Source organism: Danio rerio, chromosome 25 (assembly GCF_052040795.2).
Source record: "Danio rerio strain M-AB ecotype USA chromosome 25, GRCz13ab, whole genome shotgun sequence".
Classification (NCBI taxonomy): Eukaryota; Metazoa; Chordata; class Actinopteri; order Cypriniformes; family Danionidae; genus Danio; species Danio rerio.
The window spans coordinates 30,155,862-30,176,784 of NC_141045.1; the positions used below are offsets into that span (position 1 = coordinate 30,155,862).

At 36.0% G+C, this 20,923-nt stretch overlaps 1 protein-coding gene across 4 annotated transcripts in view; it reads left to right on the forward strand.

The window, feature by feature from the left end:
• The first annotated feature begins 6,312 nt into the window (after positions 1 to 6,312).
• The window catches only part of iqub (IQ motif and ubiquitin domain containing), a 32,658-nt gene continuing 18,047 nt past the window's right edge, over positions 6,313 to 20,923 (forward strand). For 2 of the 4 annotated variants that reach the window (XR_015526582.1, XM_087312440.1), the window contains exons 1-6: positions 6,313 to 6,739; positions 9,816 to 9,950; positions 10,113 to 10,280; positions 12,836 to 13,011; positions 18,531 to 18,689; positions 19,769 to 19,979. Coding sequence is in view for 2 of the 4 variants with exons in the window: in XM_087312440.1 (XP_087168566.1) it covers positions 6,463 to 6,739; positions 9,816 to 9,950; positions 10,113 to 10,280; positions 12,836 to 13,011; positions 18,531 to 18,689; positions 19,769 to 19,979 (1,126 nt within the window). In the remaining 2 variants the exon portion in view is untranslated. The remainder of the gene's footprint in view (positions 6,740 to 9,815; positions 9,951 to 10,112; positions 10,281 to 12,835; positions 13,012 to 18,530; positions 18,690 to 19,768; positions 19,980 to 20,923) is intronic. The other 2 variants (XR_015526583.1, XM_087312441.1) reach the window with 1 other exon arrangement.

A 20,923-nucleotide genomic window follows, 5' to 3' on the forward strand; every position in this document is an offset into this window, starting at 1 on the left:
CTATAGACAAATCCACAAGGGTGCAAAGGGCATCAAGAGGATTCAGCCAGTGTGAACTTGGTATATTTTAAAATGTACCGCCTTCAGGCCTGTAGCCAGGGGGAGTGGTTGTCTTATATATGAGCTCATTTGTCTTATTTTCACTGCTATGCCATCATAATAAGTGAAAATAACCCATCAAAAAGGTTTTAAGACCAAGCAGAATCCTGTGTTGGCTGTCACATTAGTGTGACTGCAGCTAATCAGTTTTAGCCAATGCTAACAAATATTTTTCATTAGTCCAACTGACATTGTCCATGCTGACATGTCCATAGTCCATGATCTAAATGAAGTCATCTGTCGCTACTGTATTGTTTATAAATGGAGAAAACATTTAACAAGAAACATTTTTGTAAATCTTGGACCTTATTCTTGAAACAAAGAAATGACCAATAAAAAGGTGTGAAGCACCAAAAGTGACCCATATTAAAAATTATTTGAATACTATTTCGGGTAACACTATGTTTTGATGGTCCATTTGAGTATTAGTAGGGTGTCTGCTTAATATCTGCTGATACTGCTCCTTTTAGACAGACATTAAACTGACCATAAGAAACTTTGCAAGTACATGTCAGTTTACACTAACTCTAACCTTAATCACAACCCTAATCCCAACCTAACAGTTTACTATTAATCAAAATAGAGTTAATTAGCATGTACATGCAATGTAGCTTAAACTCAACAAACAGATCATCAAAATAAAGTGTGACCCTATATTGGAAGTGGTTATGATGACCATCCGACAAGCTAATTCAGAATAGTGCTTAAAATGTCACTAAAATGCAGTATTTAAATTTTATAATTAAATAGAAAATGAGGCGTATAATAGCAAAAAGGTCCACTTTTGAGAAAAAAAAGAACCACCCAATTTACCACACTGGCTATGGGCCTGGCCTTTAAAAGTAGCATCTCAAAGTGATACAACAGAATAAATACAGTATAAGGAGAGGGGTGTTGCTAGGGTTGAAAGGGATAAACTAGCTTTCTCAAATCTAAAAAGCTAGTACAATTTACATTTGTCTGAATAATTTGCATGTATTTACAATTACGCACATTTTATTTATTACAGTTCTTTTATTTCACCAAAACTACACACTTAATAATGTGAAAACAAATATTAAGCTTCATCAGTAGTTAGAACTATTCAGTTTCATGAAACAGTTGTATTATCACCTCATCATCTTTAAATCCTTAAAATAATGAATGAACGACGACAGTGCTGTGGCGGGAATTTTTTTTAACACTTGCCATGTGACAACAGTCCCATTCCCACTTGCTGGTAGAAACAGGTACTCTTGAACAGCTGACTATTTAAATACCCAACACAAAAGTTGCATTAAGTGGAATGTGCGCAATGTATATGGGACTTACTTGGACATACTTGGATGACAAAATAAATGTTATACAACCTATTTTTTAAGTACAACATATTCCAAAAGATCAGGGCCCGCAAAGCCCATTTTTGTCAGGGCAAATACTTCTTAACAAGACTCTTCAATGCTCAATTGACTGAGGTAATCTGTAAACTCATCTTCATTCATCTTGTCTAACATATAACTTACCCATACGTACTGGAAAGGAAAATTAGTTTTATTTGCAAACACACACCTTTCATCATGCAGCTAAAGGCTGGCCAATGTAACTAGACTCATCGTCATCAAGGTCAGGTTTATTGCCGCCAAATGACATAGGCTGTTTTATATCCACCACAACCTTTTATTGCCAGTGAAATGCCATGCAATAAATGTCATTCCATTAGATATAGTCTGATTTTGTTGTAGTTTTAGGCAACACGTACCTGGATAAGATTCTTTGAGGGATGTGATACTGCATGAAATAAATGTCTTTTTTATTGCTTGTTCCACTGAATGCCCCTAGATACCCTAATACTGTTCTAATTTGCATGCTGCAGCATTGTCTCTTTTTTATTATTACAGAGGCATTTTTTCCTAGGCACGCCAGGAGGCAGGATCAAGCTATATTTAGCTTTGAAAGCCACGACTGCTTTCAGTGAAACTATTCAGTTGAACTCTGGGTAATGAAACAGTTCAAAAAAGATTCACTAATTATTTATCCTCAGTCATTTTATTCATGTCTGTTGAAAATTTGTGGTTTATTAGACTATGTTGAGTGTCGTCATTAGTGTTTGTTCCATGTTATTTTTCAGGCCCGTAGCCAGCCTGGTGAAAGGGGTGGGGGTTTTTTTTTCTAAAAAAATTGACCTTTTTGCAGTTATCCGCCTCATTTTCTATTTAACTATGAGATTTAAATGCTACATTTTAGTGACATTATTATTTGCTCGATTAGCTAGTCAGGTGTCATCATAACCACACTTTTTGATGTACTAAAATATTTCCTAAAAATTGCAATGAAAAAATGTAAACAAGATTAATTTTTAAAATACAAATTTATTACATCATATATCATTAGGAAAAAATAGCAATCTGTTAAAGTTTTAAAGTAAAAAAAAACTGTAGCCTACTATCATTTATTAGACAAAAACAGACTGTCCTCAGTCACAATTTGGCTATTTCAATTAAAAATAATAATTAAAACATAATAATAATAATAATAATATTAATAATAATAATACAATAATGAATTATATATTTTTTTTCTAGCCTTTTTGTTAAAAAAAAAAAAGTACAATAGAAAATTCCTGGATATCAACAATAGCCAAAATATTCAAATTAATTTAATTTGGTCCGCTTCTGGTGCTTTACACCTATTTATTGATCATTTTTATTTCAGAAATAAGGTCTAAAATTTAGAATAAAGTTGTGTGTAAAATGTTTTTTCTGTTTAAAAACAATACGGTAGTGAAAGAAGACTTCTCTTAGATCAGATTATAGTCCTGCCGAAGCAACAGCCGACAGAGGATTCCGTTTGGTCTTAAAGCCTTTTTCAATTAATTATTTTCACTATTTATGATGGTATAGCAGTCAAAATAGGACAAATGAGCTCATGTATGGGACAAATTCTGGACCTTTGTCAGCGAGGGGTTGGTCTTCTGAACCACCCGAACCCCCCTGGCTACAGGCCTGAAAAGTTAGAACATGTTTTATGCTTATAGTAAATATGTTTTTAATAGAATTTCGGCTGTAAAAGCGCCCCTACAGGTGTTTCAGCTGCAGGTCAGATTTACTCCAGGCCATCATTTATTTTTTTATATTAATTTTGTCAAAAAATTATTATACCTATCCAGTTTCATCTGAAATGCGTCCCAGATCACCTGCTGAAGTGGTTTGAGCGAATTTGTTTATATCCGATTATTTATCAAAATAAATTAAATAAAGTGAGCAAAGAGTCTCTAAAACGCAGACGTGACGGGATTAGCTCCTTTTGCTGTGAAGTGACATCTGACGACTGAGGACTCCGCTTGCCATTAAAGCCTTCGTCGGACAGTTATTTACAAAAATGATGTAAAAAATAGGGAAAGGGAGGTCATGTACTGGACAAGTCAATAAATATAACTTACAGGACGTCCGGGCTAATGCGACTAGTTAGCCAAGAACCTCATGGATGGGGCAGATTTTCATCTGTTAGGAAGTAACTTTTGCCCTACCCTGATTGTCTTTTTGAACATATGTTCAGTATTTTGCGATACTGACGCCGCTGCCTGCCTTTTATGCCTTCTTGCTCTTTTTGTCCCACAGCGTTACACAGTATGGATGTCGCATCAAAGATTCAAATGTACCACTCAGTTGGTTATGTCACGTGACTCGCGTCACATTGTTGTGGCTTTGAGGCTTTATGGGATTCAAATTACTGGCCAGAGTTATTTAAAATGACACTTTATTACAAAATATATTGAATATAAATATATTATATTAATTATATAATAAATATATAATGTTAAATAAATTAAAAGAACAAATTCTGGACCTTTTGGCCATGTGGTGTGGTTCGTTCGAACCACCTGAACCCCCCCTGGCTATGTTTATGAAAAAGGGGGATGGAGAAGCCTGATGTTTATGAAAAGGGGGGTTGGGCGGCAGGCCATATTCACCAAATTTTACTATAACAGAAATATGGCCAATTCTTCAACTACAGCCAAATTAATGTAACCGCCTCAAAAGTTTAAACAATTTCTGTAAGAGGACAAACTTAAGCTGCGGTCACACTGGGCTTTTCCTCCCATAGACTTTCATTCATTCGCCCGCGAATGCGTCAGTCCGGAAACACAGGGTCATGCGTCAAGTTTCGCAGGTTGCTGCGGTGCAAAGTTCAAGCTTGGTGAACGCTGACCTGTGAAATCGCATCACTTGACTGCTTGAGACCAATCGAGGATCAAAACATGACCTCTCTGGACAGGAATTTAAAATATGGAGCAAACACTCGCTTTTTAAATGTCTGATCATCTTGTTTACTCCCACCCCTTTTTGCAGAGCCACACAACAGAATTTCGCAAGCTCAAACTCTAGTGTGACCGCAGCTTTAGATAAGAGAAATTGTGTCACACCCTTGGCTCATTTCTGCTGCTCCAATCATCGTTCTCCCTCACCATCTTTCTCTCACCACACCTGTCAACAATCACCTGAATACTAATTATCTGCACCTGCACCCACAATCACCACACACCTCAAATACTCACCTCCTTCACTCACTCACCAGCTGAAATCAAAGTTGGCTGGTTCACCTCTTCTTCTCCTCCCCCTCTTCATCTCGTTTTCTTCCGGGGATGTCTCTCCTCGGCTGTGGATGCAAATACAACTAGGGAAGTGACTAGGCTTAACTGGTGTTTGAATGAAGACGTTTACTACATGAACTATGTGTAACCACTTACCTGCTTCATCTCTCTGCATCAGCTGCATTGTTTTAAATAAATACCCTTAAAAGATAACCTTCCTTGTGTGACCGTGACGAATTGTTAATGTTCAACTTTTTTTCCATCATGAAATGAACCAATGCCATTTCCACCGCATCTCAATATAAAGATTTATCTCAAAATAAAATAAATGATGCCAGTCATATTGTCTAAGATCATTTTTGTATCTAGCTTAACCAATCTTTCCACAATGTATACAATAATTATACATTTGTCAATGAAATAAATTAGTCCCTTAGGAACAAATGCTGAATTGTACAGCTGTCAGACTCTATAATTTAATATTATATTGATAAAGAGCTTATTAACAAATAAATACATTGAATTTGTATATTAAAGAGTACAAGCTTATAAATTTTGAATACATTTTTAATGTTTGATAAGAACTTTTAAAAATTGTGTGTGGGGACTGAAATGACAGGATGTTGTGGAAATGAAAACGAATCAGTGTTAATGTAGAGAAACATTAGACATTAGACAACTTTTAAACTCATTTTACAAAATTACTAAGCATATCCACACATTTTTTGCATGAGTAAGGAAGAGCTTCATCTAAAAAACTGATTATCATAACTGTCATAACTGATTATTAAATATTATGTAAATTAATTTGAAAATAAAAGGTATTGCAGATCTACAGAGGTTGGACAATGAAACTGAAAGGCCTGGTTTAATTAATTAGTGGGGCAGCGTGGTGGCGCAGTGGATAGCACTGTCGCATCACAGCAAGTAGATCTCTGGTTTAAGCGTCAGCTGGGTCAGTTGGCATTTCTGTGTGGAGTTTGCATGTTTTCCCCGTGTTCGCATGGCCACGTGTGTTTCCTCCGGGTGCTCCGGTGTCCCCCACAGTCCAAAGACATGCACTATAAGGGAATCGGGTAAGCTAAATTGGCCGTAGTGTATGTGTGTGAATGAGGGTGTATGGGTGTTTTCCAGTGATGGGTTGCAGCTAGAAGGGCATCCGCTGCGTAAAACCCTAGTTGGCGGTTCATTCCGCTGTGGCGACCCCTGATGAATAAAGGGACTAAGCTAAAAAGAAAATGATTGATGATAACTTGCACAAAATGTTGACAAAAAATAGCAGTCATTCATTTAAATGAGGGCGGTTCATTCCGACCCCGGATAAATAAAAGGACTAAGCCGACAAGAAAATGAATGAATGACTATTTGAGTAACTCAACTGTTTGACTTAATGCTTAAATTCATTCTGTCATCAGAACTAGGCTATATTTAGTTTAGTTTTTCAAGGGCATCAGTCAAAGTTAAATTTCTTCGAGTTAAATTACTTCCCGTCTTACTCTTATAATCCTAAACAAAGTGGTTCAGCTAGCATTCAATTACAAACGCTTTGCGAGTCGGTTAGACTGAATCACCAAAAAAGAATCGGCTCAAGCGAATGACTCATTTGTGAATGGACACCCCTAGCGACTGGCGACACTGTGGTTACCATAGCAGCGCCGAAACACAGTGAAGCCAGCGTAAACATAAGCTCCACTATTTTATTTAAAACAATAATAAAGATTTCGCCGTCAGATAGCTTTCACAATAAAGAGAGCAATCGCGTTTTTGCGTATTTTGAGCATTGAGTGACTGCAATGTCAGAAAAGGAGAGTGAAACTGTGAACCTTGAAGAGCAAAAAATGTCATCAGAAGCCATTCAAATAGAGACTGAGGAGGCTGATGAAGATCAAGATGTTGAACACACGCAAGAGATCAGTGTGGAAGTCATTACAAATCCGGACACACTTTTAATAGAAGAAAACAGCGCTGAACCAACTTCTGAAGACCAAAGACAACAAGACGATATAAACAAACAAGGAAGTGAAAATAAGATAATTTCTTCCAGTGATGTTGGAAACTCAACAGCAACGGGTAAATACTAGAATCCATAGTATTGGTATCTAGGTATGACAGTTTTGTAATATAGAAATTTAAAAGAGAAATATAGGGATTTTGTAATGCAAACTAAATAATTTAAATGTTTATTCGAATTAGAAAAAGCTAAATGAAAGGTGAAATTAAATTATCAAAATACACAAACTCAATCTAAATAAAAAACGTTTGCTTATTTAGTTTATGCTCATTTGCTTAATTTTCATTTGCATGTATGCAAATTTGCATATTTCTATATGCATTAAATAGTATTTTCCCCTACATGGTGTCATTGTAATGTGTGTTTTTTTTTTTTTTTTTTTTTGTGCACTAATAAAAAAAGTTTTGTTAAAGCAGAAAAAAATATATAAATATTACATGAATATGAAAAAGAGAGATTTAAAAATGTTTATGGTAAATAGTTACTAACTATAGTTATATATACACACATAATAATATTAATATTAATAATAATAATAATAATAATAATAATGATAACAATAGTAATAATAATAATAATGGCTTAGTAGTTAGCACTGTTGCCTCCAAGCAAGAAGGTCGCTGGTTTGAGTTCCGGCTGATGTTCTGGTTTCTCCCACAGTCCAAAGACATGCAATAATGGTGAACTGAATAAATGAAATTGGCCGTAGTGTGAATGTGAAAGTGTATGGGTGTTTCCCAGTACTGGGTTGCAGCTGGAAGGGCAAAACTGCTGTGTAAAACATATGCTGAATAAGTTAATGGTTTAATCTGCTGTGGCTACCCCTGATGAATAAAGGGACTAAACCAAAGGTAAATGAATGTATATATATATACTAGTGCTGTCAATCGGTTAAAAAAATAACTAATTAATCACACTTTTAAAAAATTAATCGCGATTAATCGCATTTAAAAGACAGAAACTTGTAATTTTGGCTATTCGAATGTAAAATTAATGTAAACGCAAGACAAATACTATTTAAATTCAAAATATAATTCATTATTAGAATTTTTGTTTAACTTGTAACACAGATTTCTTCATGTAAACAACATACCCACAATATACTATCAAGATCCTGGCTTGACAGCCATATTTATTACAAAAATAAAAACACGGGCATGTTAATGGCATTTGAATTTCAAAACAATCAATGCCAATAAAAAAAAATATTGATTTCCATGTTGGATTTTAAGTGGACTGCAAAAAAAAGCCAAAATACAAGTATTACAAATATGGAAAATGAAAAATTATAATAATAATAATAATAAAGTATTGAATAATAACAATTGTACTAATTGCAGGGCTGGACTGGGACAAAATAATCGCCCCTGGCATTTTGGGCCAGAGCGGCCCACTACATCAGTCAAAATGCTCCCCTTCTTTGCACGCCCTTGTGCCTGTGCATGCCCATAAAATTATAATCCACACTAGAAATGTGTGTGTCTGTGTGTATTGAGGGAGCCTAATAAATAATGAACATGACAAAAACTGCCTGCTGACGCACACAGTTAATGTTGATTAATAAAATAAAAATAAACAATAAAAGGAATGTGTCAGAGACCCTAAAAAAATGTTTAACTCAACAATGAAACATCAAACATGGCTAAAAAAAAAAGTTGCTTAAGTTGCACATTAGTTTGGTCATGTATAAATATAATTATAACCATATTGTATAAATATTATTGTCACCATAAGCCTACATACTGCTGACGATCAAAAACATAATGTCATGATATCTTATGCACTTGTCTTCTGACCGAGTGCATCTTAAAATACATGACTGACACTCCTCATAGAGCTTGAGAAGCTGACATTCTTTATAATTTGTAAAATAAAGACTTGCAGGTTAAGGAAACAGCATAGGAGGAAGTTGCCGCGGGCGGTGGAGCAGATTAAAAGAAGAAAAAAAAAAGTATATTCATATGGACAGATAGGTAACTAGATAGAATAGACAGGAATATAATGACCTGTGCTCTGCTGCACGCTGCTGAGTGCAGACGTGCAAGTGCCTGGCTGCTCTCCGCTTTTGCTCTCCCGCCGCCGCGCATGAGAAACAGGCATGACTCTCGGCTATTTTGACAAATACACACCTACGTTACACAGAGCCCAACATGGAAGTTTGTGATTGGTTGCGCATTTGTGTAATAGCCACGAGCATGTGAATCTCTTTGCTTGCGTGTCGATTTCCTCTGCTCGTGCACAAAACTTCTTGCACGCCCCCTCAAATATAAGCTGCTTCAAGAGCGTGCAGGTCTTCTTGTGCCCCCTCAAATAAACGCCACTGAAGTGCGATTTAGTGCGTTTATGTAACGAATGTCTCCAACATTTATTAGATTTGCTAATAATATTTATGAATGTCTCCAATAGACCTACTGAGTAGATTTAATGCGTCCTGAAGTAAAGTGAAACGGCTTTACGTCGTGTTTGCTGGCCTCACGCATCACGCACCTTTCAGTCAGTCAGTCAGTCAGCATGTCACCTTAAAGGGTTAAACAAATGACGCACAGCACTACTAAGGTTACAGAAAAGTTTTCGCTGTTATAATTCAGGTACCCTTTAATATGTTTTGGTGCGATTATTACCCGCATTATTACATAAAAAAAAAACAGGTATTAAAGCGGAAACCGATATTAAAGCGGTATTAAAGCGGAAACCACAACCACATGTGTGTATATATATATATACACACACACACACACACACACACACACAAACACTACCACATACTAATGTGACTGAAGAACATTTTAAGCAAAAATAACAAATAAATAAATATTATGTTACAAATATGTGTAATAGAATTCTTTTAAATGATATATTTTCAACTAACTGAAATGCTACTTGATCTACTTGAATATATACTTGAAAAATATATAAAAAATAAAATCTTTAAAATATTTATAAAAACTATTATAATATATAGACACACAAACAAGACTGGTTTGGCTGAAGAAATACCACGATATAGGGCTATGATGACTATTCAGTACCATGATAGAAAAAAAAAACAATCGTATAAACCTTGAATTCCATTACTGTACCATACAAAATATAAATATTCAGTTTTTTATATGAATAATTTCTTGTTTTTACCAGTTAAAATCTTGCTGATGCCAGAGAGGCACATGATAACTGTGGCCTTCACTATTGGCCTCACAATCCTGGACCTGAAAAAACATTTCAGCTTTGAGATGAGAGTCCCATATGACATCATACAAATCACCCTAGACGGTAAGACACAAAAGATGCCTGAAACTGTAGGATACATTGCAGAGAATAATTTCATACAATTTAATAACTTTTTAATAACTAATTTAATAACTATTTACTGTACTATAATGCAAAGTGCACATTTTTATCCATGAAACTAATTATTTCTCTAATTTTATCTAGAAAAAAATGTTAATGATGATCAGACACTGATGGATATCGGCGTGCAGCCACATGGGATGATCCAATTCGAGATGAGCTCGCTAGACCCAGAAAATTACCCCATGAGACCAGTCAAACCACAGCAAGAGTACAACATGCCAGATGTCATTACTGTCAGAGTGCAAACAGGTACATTTAAACTTCTAGCAGACCGAGACATTGTAAGTAATGGGAAATTTGCTAAAATAGGGCACATTTTGGTAAATTACCTACAATACCAACAAATAAGTTATACATATGAGATCTAATGATGTTTTTTATGAATTTGCATGGGTTAAAGTCCACGTGAAGTTTTATAAGTTTTAGTTATATACAAACACACACACACACACACACACTCACACACACACACACACACAGTCAGGATTGCTAGCCCCCCTTTGATTATTATTTTTTTTTAATAGTTCTCAAATGATTAACAGGGCAAGGAAACTTTCACAGCATGTCTGATAATATTTATAGAGATAATATTCTCTATAAATGTCATGGTCATTTAAAGTCTTATTCGTTTTATTTCTGCTAAAATAAAAGCAGTTATTAATTTATTAACAGCATTTTAAGGACAAAATTATTAGCCCCTTTAAGCAATCTTTTTTTCGATAGTCTACAGAACAAACCATCGTTATACAATAACTTTCCTAATTACCCTAACCTGCCTGTTAACCTAATTAACCCAGTTAAGCCTTTAAATGTCACTTTAAGCTGTATAGTAGTGTCTTGAAAAATATCCAGTCAAATATTATTTACTGTCATCATGGCAAAGATCAAATAAATCAGTTATTAGAAATGAGTTATTAAAACTATATGTTTAGAAATGTGTTGAAAAAATCTCTTCGTTAAACAGAAATTGGGAAAAAAATAAACAGGGGGCTAATATTTCTGACTTTAACTGTATAAATAAAAATTATAAATATGTTTTCAAATATAAACAAAAGTATAATTGTTTTAAAAAATTGTGAGTAAAGCAGGTCACACACCAGAAGCGCCACTGAACACCGTGACACGGCGCGCACTTGACATTTTAAAGTATCACACACCAGACGAGCACATTCACACAATATTTAACATGAAACTAATCAGATGGCGCACTGTGGCGCGGCTGAAATATGAACAGCTACCTGAGTCGTGACTGGGCACCACCGACAGCCGCCGACTTGCGGCGCCAGTGTGTGTACCCTGATAGAAACCTATGTTTAGAACTGTAAAATGCATGGCGCTGCATGGCGCTGCATGGAGCTACGCGGCGCATTGCCGAGCGGTGCTTCTGGTGTGCAACCTGGTTTAGACTACCAGGAAGCTTTTTTGAGCCATGGCACAATATTCTGATAAAATGGGCCAATATAAACATATGTAACTTCAGCTGAACAGTAAGTTGGCACTATTGTCTTTAGTGTATCACAGAAAAAATGTAAAGATGTAAAGCTGAACAAATATTTCTTTAAACAACTGCAATGCAGTTATGAATGAAATCATTATTGCAAATGATTGCAAGCCTCATCCTGCTGGCCTTTTAAATCAGCTATTTCATTTGGATAAATTTTATACCTTACTGAAAAAAGCAACATTTCAGTTCTGACATAACATTTATCCTTTCAACAGATGCCATCTAGTTTAAATCATAACAAAAACAGACAGGTGCAACAATTTGGGCATCTCAACAAAATAATGACATCAATCTTTTGTACAGCCACCTTTTGCTGAAATAAAAGCCTGTAGACATTTCTTATAGTCAAGGATAAGTCCCTGAATTCTTGGTTTTTCGATGATGTTCAAGTCTGGGAACTGGGATAGCTACTCTAGAACATTGTATCATGTCTGAACATGAATTCCTTAGTAGATCTGGAACTGTGCTTTGGATCATTGTCCTGCTTGAAACATCCAGCCGTGGAGTAACTTCAGCCTCTTGATTGATTTCTGAAAATTATTCTTTAGATTCAGCTGATACTGGGGGAAATCCATGCGACCTTTAACTCTGACAAGGTTTCCAGTACCTGCACATTTTTTCAGTTTCAATTTATTTCACACATTTCAATACTGCTACCCTACATATTTCTGTCGGAAAAACATGACATTATCTAGCTTTCACTAGAAACCGAATGACATTTCACTGTGATCTTCTCTTTAAAGAGCACATAATTATGCAGCCACAGAGGGGTGACCAATTTTTTGCATAAAACTGTATAGGTGTGTGTTTATGTGCATTGGTGAAATAATTAAAATGGATGTTAAACATTATGAATGAAAAAATAGGCCTGCATGAACTTATTTCATCCCCAAAATGTGTATAAACGTGTGTGCAGTACAGTTAAAAATTCTTGCTCACATTAGATTAAACAACCATTTTAACCTACCATGGCCTTTTTTAAAATTAGAGTTTATTTTTTTATTAAACTGTTTATTTGAAAAAAAAAAAACATGTCAAAACATTGTTCATAAACCACTGTTTTGTTGGTAAGCTGACTTAAAATTGCTTTGGTACCCTATTGTATCTTATACATGCATCTGATCATTTTTAAGAGTATGTGATACTAATAAAAAGATTGTAGAAGCAACAATGCAAAATCTGTCATTGTGTAAAGACTGAATGAGATTTGATGCTACAAACGTATTTGGCTTATTTTACCAGAATTTTGCTTATTTAAAACCTATAGACAAGCATTTGTGACAAGTTTTCTCACTTTAAGAAGCAGACACATACCAGGATGTGGTGGTAGAGATTGAGAGAGCCACTCAGGGGAAGGCTTTTCTGGGAGGATACCGTCACAAGTTGACCAACGCAGAGTATCACCATGCTGCTATACAGACGGTGCCCAAGAAGAGGCCAGACAGAGGCATTGAGATGTTCAGCAGGGATACACAGGTACACATACTATAACATGCATGATTGTCAAGGATCCTGAAGGAGATCCCAAACACGAAATGGAGGTTAAGGGGGTTTTACTGACAGCAGTGGCAGATTTAGGAATGGGCGATATGGGCGATCGCCCAGGGCCGCATCTTACTGGGTGCGAAACAGAGAGAAAGTGAAAAAATAAAAACGTGCCACAGTAAAAATCAGCCGTGCCCCAGTAAAAGCTTTGAGATATGAATATGATTTACTTTCTGCAAATGTATTAATTAAGAGTGGTAATCTCGAAATAAAGACAATAGGAGCCATGCCTCAGTAGAGCTTTATGTCCACTTAAAATGGGTACATGACAATATAATTGATGACTTTGCTGCAACAAAAGCAAGAAAGGTGCAGATTTAGGGAAATACTAGTCAAATTTCAGTTTGTTTGTATGCTTTCTGAATTGTTTGTTTGAGACAATTCGTTTTAGAAAAAAGTCAACTACAAAGTGCTTTCTTTTTTTCTAGGGGGATGTGGGGGTGGGGGTGTATATGGGGTGGATAACAGCCACTGCTTGACAGATAAAAGGAAAAACAGGAGTTATATGGTAAACAGTCCAACTGGGTAGTAAAGGGCAGCCCTGAACGACATGGAATACAGTAACAGATGGCTACTGGCTAGGAGACAGAACAGGGATGACCAAGACAGGCTGTAGTTGTCGAAGGCCTTGGATGAGGCACAGCAGAGAACTGATGATGGAGGGTAGTAATCTTTGAACCGGTAACAGTCTGGCAGAATCACCAGCAGCCAGGGATTCACAGGAAGCAGGGAGGACACTACCAGTGAACATTAAAGAGACAGAACACAAGACAAAAACAAGACACAAAGACAAACAGGGAGAAATAAAACTAAAAGAAAATCTGAAAGCAAATAAACTAAAATAACAAAACAAAAAATGAAAAAAAAAAGCTGAAGGTAAAACACTATAAGACTATAAAAAAATTCAAACGTCAATTCAACAATAAGCTGTAAAATGAAACCAAAACAAAAAATGAATAAGGGAAAAGGAAAGAATACTAAAAGAAAAGAATAAAAGAACAGAAAAAGAAAAAAGTGGATTGCAGTGGTGTTTCTTGGTGTTTAGACAAAAATACAGCACACAAAACAAACCAGCAAACACATGAGGGAAAAGAGCACAATTTGAATGAAGGAAAACAAACAAGGAACAGTTGAAGATACTTACTCTTATAAGCATAAGTTAATGGCTTAACAAGAGGGCATGGTAAAAGGAAACAAGGAGGTAGGAACAGAGGAGCATATGGCAAACCCAAACAAAGACTGAGTCATGTGCCTAAACTTAAGACAAACGAGGCAACATTAAACATAGAAAACGCAGATAGGGCAGGCAAGGCAGGGCCTTGACAATTTATATACACATACAGTACACTCTATAAAATGGGTGATTGCAGTCTTGGATGCTGATACATCAACAAAAAATTTACACTGCACTAAACTACGTTATACGTTTTGTCACCAGGGTGAATAGCAACCCATTAAATTGACAGTATTTACAACTTTTGCATATTTAACTCTATGATTTAGCATACGGGTGGTGCATAATGCATTCAAAACTTTATGTTCACACTGCATTTCATCGGATGGAAAATTTAATTTCCAAAACCAATCATTTGGTGTCGGTAATTATGTCAAACCTGCAATCAAAGAGACTTTTGCCTAACCTTCTTGGCCTAAATCAACAGATTATATATGTAACATACACTTGAAGTATATTGGATTGTAAAATTGTTCATTCATTTATGTATTTTCGGCTTAGTCCCTTTATTAATCTGGGGTCACCACAGCGAAATAAACCACCATCTTATCCAGCATATGTTTTATGAAGCGGATGGTCTTCCAGCTGCAACCAATCACTGGGAAACACCGATACACTCTAATTCCCACACATACACTCATGAACATGGGGAGAACATGCAAACTCCACACAAAAATGCCAACTGACCCAGCTGAGGCTCGAACCAGCAACCTTCTTGCTGTGAGGCGACAGCACCTTCTTGCTGTGAGACCACAGCACTACCTACTGCACCACCTTGCTCTTAATTTTATGTTTTTGTGATTATTTATTGTTTGTAACTCAGTTTTTATGGTGGTTTTTCAGTTTTTCATTCCACTTGGCCACTCCTGATAATTCAGGGACAAAGCCGAGGGAAAATATAGTAAGTGAGAGTGAATTCAGTTTTCAAAAAGGACAACATAATTGTTAACCAATGTGTTACCAAAATATTTCAGTGAGTTATTTTAGTGAGTTTAACACAAGCTCACCTTAAAATGTTAAAACTAATTCATTTTTGAAGTATTTGCCCACAACTGTATGTAATAAGCAGGGCTCGAAATTAACCTTTTTGCTTGGTAGCACCGGTGCTCCTAACTTTAAAAAGTTAGGCGCATCAGCCAAAATTTAGTCGCACCCACCAATTATGAGCACCGTTACTACAAGTTTTATGCAAACAGATTTATTGTATTTGAAATCAACACTAATCAAACTAACAAGCAAAAAAATAATAATATAAATATGCATGCGTGAGGAAAATATGTCTCAACGAAATCCCGTGATCACAAGAAAATAGATTTTTATAACATAACTGAGTGACCAAAGCACGGAGCGCTCACCGGCCCTGCACGCACTGCTTGAATGAATCTGTTACGATCTGAACGGTATAACGTTAACTGTGCTGTTCTCACAAGTGCTGTCTGATATTGCACTGATGCTTTTGACACATATTGTACCTTATTGTATGCATACGTCATGTTAATAGCCATACCGGTCTTTTCATGAGTAAGTTAGCGATATTAATTTACTCAGTGTAAGCCCGTTTGTGATGGTGTACGTGATGTTAAATTTGACATATAGCTGCCCCTTGCACGGCGGAGAGCATCTGGCAATTATATGAAGGATTAAACAGAAGCTCTCGTGCTAGATGTGGCAAACAGTTACCTGAAAACTCCATCCCACAGACTTTTTATAGCGGACTTGAAGCCAACAGAAGTCTTCTACTCTTGGAAAAGTGTAGATGGTGGATTAACATTCAGCACATGATCACTAGTAAGATGTGTCATTATTTGTAACTAGATGGTTTCTAAAACTAAATCTGTCCGCGTTATCTTCAATCTCATCTTTAGCGCTTTAGTTTTCCGCGGTAGCAGCTCTCTGTCATCCGAAGCCAGAAGGCGCTGACTGAGTGATTGACAGCTTATATTAACCAATCATTCGCGTTCAGTGCTAGAGCAGTGGGCCAATAAGAAGAGCGCGAAGCCGGGGCAAGCATTACGGACTTGGATTTGTTTACTGCAGCAAGACGACATGACAACTGTTTAAAACCATTCCTGAGCGCTGCGTTTCCCGTTCCAAGTGCTAACAAAGAGCTTAGAGATGAATTCTGCGTGAATGTCTCCCGAATCCGCGCATGTGGTGAACATTTTGCAGTAAAAACTGGTCGCACACAACAATTTTAAGCACTCGCAGAAATGCTCCCAAAAATATTTTATGGTCGCATAGATAAAATTTCAGGCGCATATGCGACCAAAATGGTCGCAATTTCGAGCCCTGATAAGTGACCAAAAATCACAATATGTTTGACCCTAGATGTATACACAGATTATTTATTATTTCTTTTAAAGAATTTGGGTAAACAAACTAAATCGAAGGAACAAAACATATTCCATGCTCTCGTCATCTGACTGTGACAGAATCAACTTAATGGACTAATATCATATCATGAAGCATTATGTGACTCTAGAAGACTTTAAAAGACACTTGACATTTAAAGTCAATTAGGCAATAAAATGTCTTTAAGACAATGGCTGCTGAAAAAGTTGCTTTGCTATTACAAGAATGCATTACATTGTAATCTCTGCAATTTCTGGGTCTGGCAGGAGAATTTTAGCTTAGCATAAATTATTGAATTGAATAAGGCCATTAGCATCTCATTCAAAAAAATAAAAATAAAACCTTGCGGTCTTTTGCTCCTCTCACTGTAAACCCCACTGTTGTCATTACTAAAGATTTTAAGTTAATATAAATTGACAGTACTTAAAATACCAAGTTTTGGCATAAAAAACAGGTGTGTTAAACTTACTCTTTAGGCAGCAAAAAGCATTTAATTAATATTTTAAGTTCACTAAACTTAACATTTTAATTTCTTTCAACAATTCACCATGTCTCTGTTTAAATGATTGATTGCACTTGAAATTCTGCCTTGACAACTGCGCTGATTGGTTGATAAATGTGGTATTATATAGGTGGTCATTTTGCTTGTGATGCTGAATTTTGCTGAAGAGCAGCAAGACAAGCACTACCTGAACCCATCTGCTGAATGAGAAAAGTTAAATTAGTAGATAACTAGATATTTAAATGCTTATTTACATTTTTCTTTATTTATATACACACAGAGGTGACACAGTGCCACAGTCGGTAGCGTTGTTACCTCACTGCACGATGGTCGCTGGTTTGAGTCCAGGCTGGGCCAGTTAGCATTTTTGGGCAGAATTTGAATGTTCTTTCCGTGTTGGCGTAGGTTTTCTTCAGGTATTCCAGTTTCCCCCACAAGACATGCGCTATAAGGAAATTGGGTAAGCTAAATTGTCCATAGTGTATGTGTGTATGTCCTGATCCTCCAGTTTGAGCATTGGACTAACGACTCACTTCGTTAAAATTAGATGTTACGAAACACCAACATGGTGCTGCTAAATATCAACTTCGATATAAGCGGGGAATTTAAAGAATATAAAAGCTGAAACATTTGGAAGTTTAGACTATTAGCCATTTTAAGCTATCTGTACTAAAACATTTAAGTTAATTCAATGAAGAGACCACATTTGGTGAATTCAATTAATTGAGTTGTCGATTTCCCATTGCTAGTCTCAACTTATTAGGATGTACAGTGCACAAAAACATAAGAATTGCAAAACTGCAAAAACATGCTTCAACATATGTTTGCCTGCCAAGTCTGGTGAAAGACAGTTCCAGGAACCAGGTTAAAAATCGATGTGAAATTGTGATAAAACCACACGGCTGCAATGTGCTTTTCTCTTCTTGTTTGCTTAAGCACTGTCACTTGGGCATAGATGGGTGCAGGTCAGTTGATCATGAGGTGATATAATCATGGATATACTCACACGAGAAGGAAGAGTAAATGGCACATACTGTATGGGAAAACCATGCCCGGCAGCCTCTGGTGTATTTGCCAACAAAAACAGTGAGGAAACATCACCGGAGCTACGATTTTTGTGATTCACAAAAAATGTAGCACTGGGCTGGTATACCTTTTTTCAAACGCTGTTTATGAAATGTGATTGTAATATCTCACATTCGGCTTTCACTTGCAAATAAACATTTATTCAATTTTATTAAAAATACAAAGATATTTTTTACAAATTGCCTTTTACCCTACAAATATAGAGATATAAATTTTGGTCAATAATGGCCAGTCCTACTACATACTCCCTTAATTTTCTTTTTTCCCTGTAAACAGACTGTTAAACCAAGCAAAAACCAGGCTCAGCAGTGTTCCAGAAATGCCGCAACTCAGATGAGAAAGATTGGCTGCTTTGTGTCCAACATGGAAGACAAGCTCATCAGCCCAGGCACTTACATCACTGCAGAAGAGTATCACAGCAAGAGACTGAGAGCTGTACGTATGTTTGGACTGGCTGAGAAGGAATTGAGCTCATTTTGTGCTTCCTGACAAATGCTGGTGTATTTTTGTGTGCGATTGTGTGTTTATGTGGTTTATGAGGACACGGAATTGTATTTGAAGACATGGATGTGACCTTATTATTAAGGTGGTTTACGAGGACATACCTTGTTTCGTTGTAAATCGCAACATAGGCTCATTCTGAAAACATATCCCTATATACTTTTCTGGAGATCGTGAATTACGTAGCCAGAGCTACACATGGCTGCATTTCGTCTTTAAAACGAACGCTATGGGGTGGTATGATGACGTTCCTTTTCTCGCGTACCAGCTGACGGCTTACCTGCACGTGGAACTGTTACCAGTTGTCCGGTAGCTTGACACATACATCGGCGAACTTGAGATGCAGAGCAGAGTTGATTATGACAGTGGGTTCCAAGTCCAGCAAAGAACGGTTCCAGAAAGCAGGTAAGACAAAAACAGAAGCCAAAAAAATAAAATAAACAAGTGAATAACAAGGTGAGAATTTGATAAAATCTGAAAATGTGGTAAAAAATCATTACTTTTCAAAACACTGCAGTTGGGTTTAGGGAAGTGGGTAGGTGGGTGAATAGGTGCTTTGTAAAATACTATTGGATGGGTTTTGATAAGGTGTGGGGGGATCGGTCGGTTGGTCAGTCGGTCAGTTAACAGCGGCCTCTGGTGGATTTACGTGAGATCACGTGAGAATGGCACTTGCGAGAGAAATTAGAGATCTGAAAAAGCATACACAGCAGCTTCTGGCGGATTAGCGAAAACAAAAACTGCAAAAAAATGTAGCTCCTGAGACGTATATTGCTCTCACCAGAAATGTATATATGGGAATGTAATCAGAATGAGGCTGGGTTGGTAATTCAAATTGCTTAAAAAACATATTTAACAGGGTGTACTGACATTCAAACTTTGCCATAGCTGTGACATTGTTGGGTTTAGAGGTAGAGATAGGACAAGACCATATAAAATACATTATACCTATGGAGAGTCCTCGCAAACCACATATTCAAGTGTGTTTCTGTGTATGTCTGTGTTTTCCACAGGTCATTACACTACAGTCATATGTCAGACGCTGGCTAGCCAAGTGTTTCACAGACAGCTTGAGACAGGCTAAAGAGCAGCGTCTGGCATGGCTGGAAAATGAAAAGAGAAGGAAGAAAGAGGAGAAAGAGCAGCAGATCAGAGATGAATATCAACGCAGGATGAATCCTGAGACAAAGGGAGACTTTGATCTTCTTTATAATGCCTTGAAAAGTGAGTAACTACATAATCAACATTGGGTAGTAACTATTAGTAACAAGCCTGTTAATTTTAAAATGAGTGTGAATTATCTACGCCACTAGAACCATTTATTGCAAAAAAAATAAATAAATAAATACATTTGTTTAATAACAAATAAACTTTCTGAATAAACATGAACACACAGATTGGCCCATATCTAGATAAATTCCTCATTGGTTAAGATGGTGTTGTTATGGCAGGCTAATCAGAATCCTCAAAAGCGAGCAATTTGAATGTCACAATGTTTGCACTTTTCAGAAACATGAGCAACATATTTGATTATGCACTTTAAGCAGCATTTTAACTTAAACTATAACAGCTTCAGTTATACATGATCGGCTTAGCGTAACCTTTACAAGCTAGTAAAGTTTTTTCAGCCACATTTTATTGCAGAGAGATGAACATACGAGCAGCTTTATAGTCTGTTGTTGAGTTCAGCGGGGTTATGCAAACTAGTTAAAGTAAATTACTTACTTCATTCTTTATTCAAATCTTCTTTAGTAGTTACATATTCTTAAATTTAGTTGAGCATCACTATATTTAGTTATTAGCATAACTGATTGACTTATTTTTTCAATGTTTTTGTACCAAACACTGTCTTTGTATATACTTTAAATTGAAAAGTAGAATATATATAAAAATTATATATATATATATATATATATATATATATATATATATATATATATATATATATATATATATATATATATAAAATTTTTATATATATTCTTTATATATATATATATATATATATATATATATATATATATATATATATATATATATACATATATATATATATATATATATGACAATGACAGAAATCATAAAAATAAAGCTTCATTATTTTTGTCTCCTGTCAAGACAAGATCAACAAACATTTAAAATGGTAGGGATCAAGCCAAAGGAAGGTT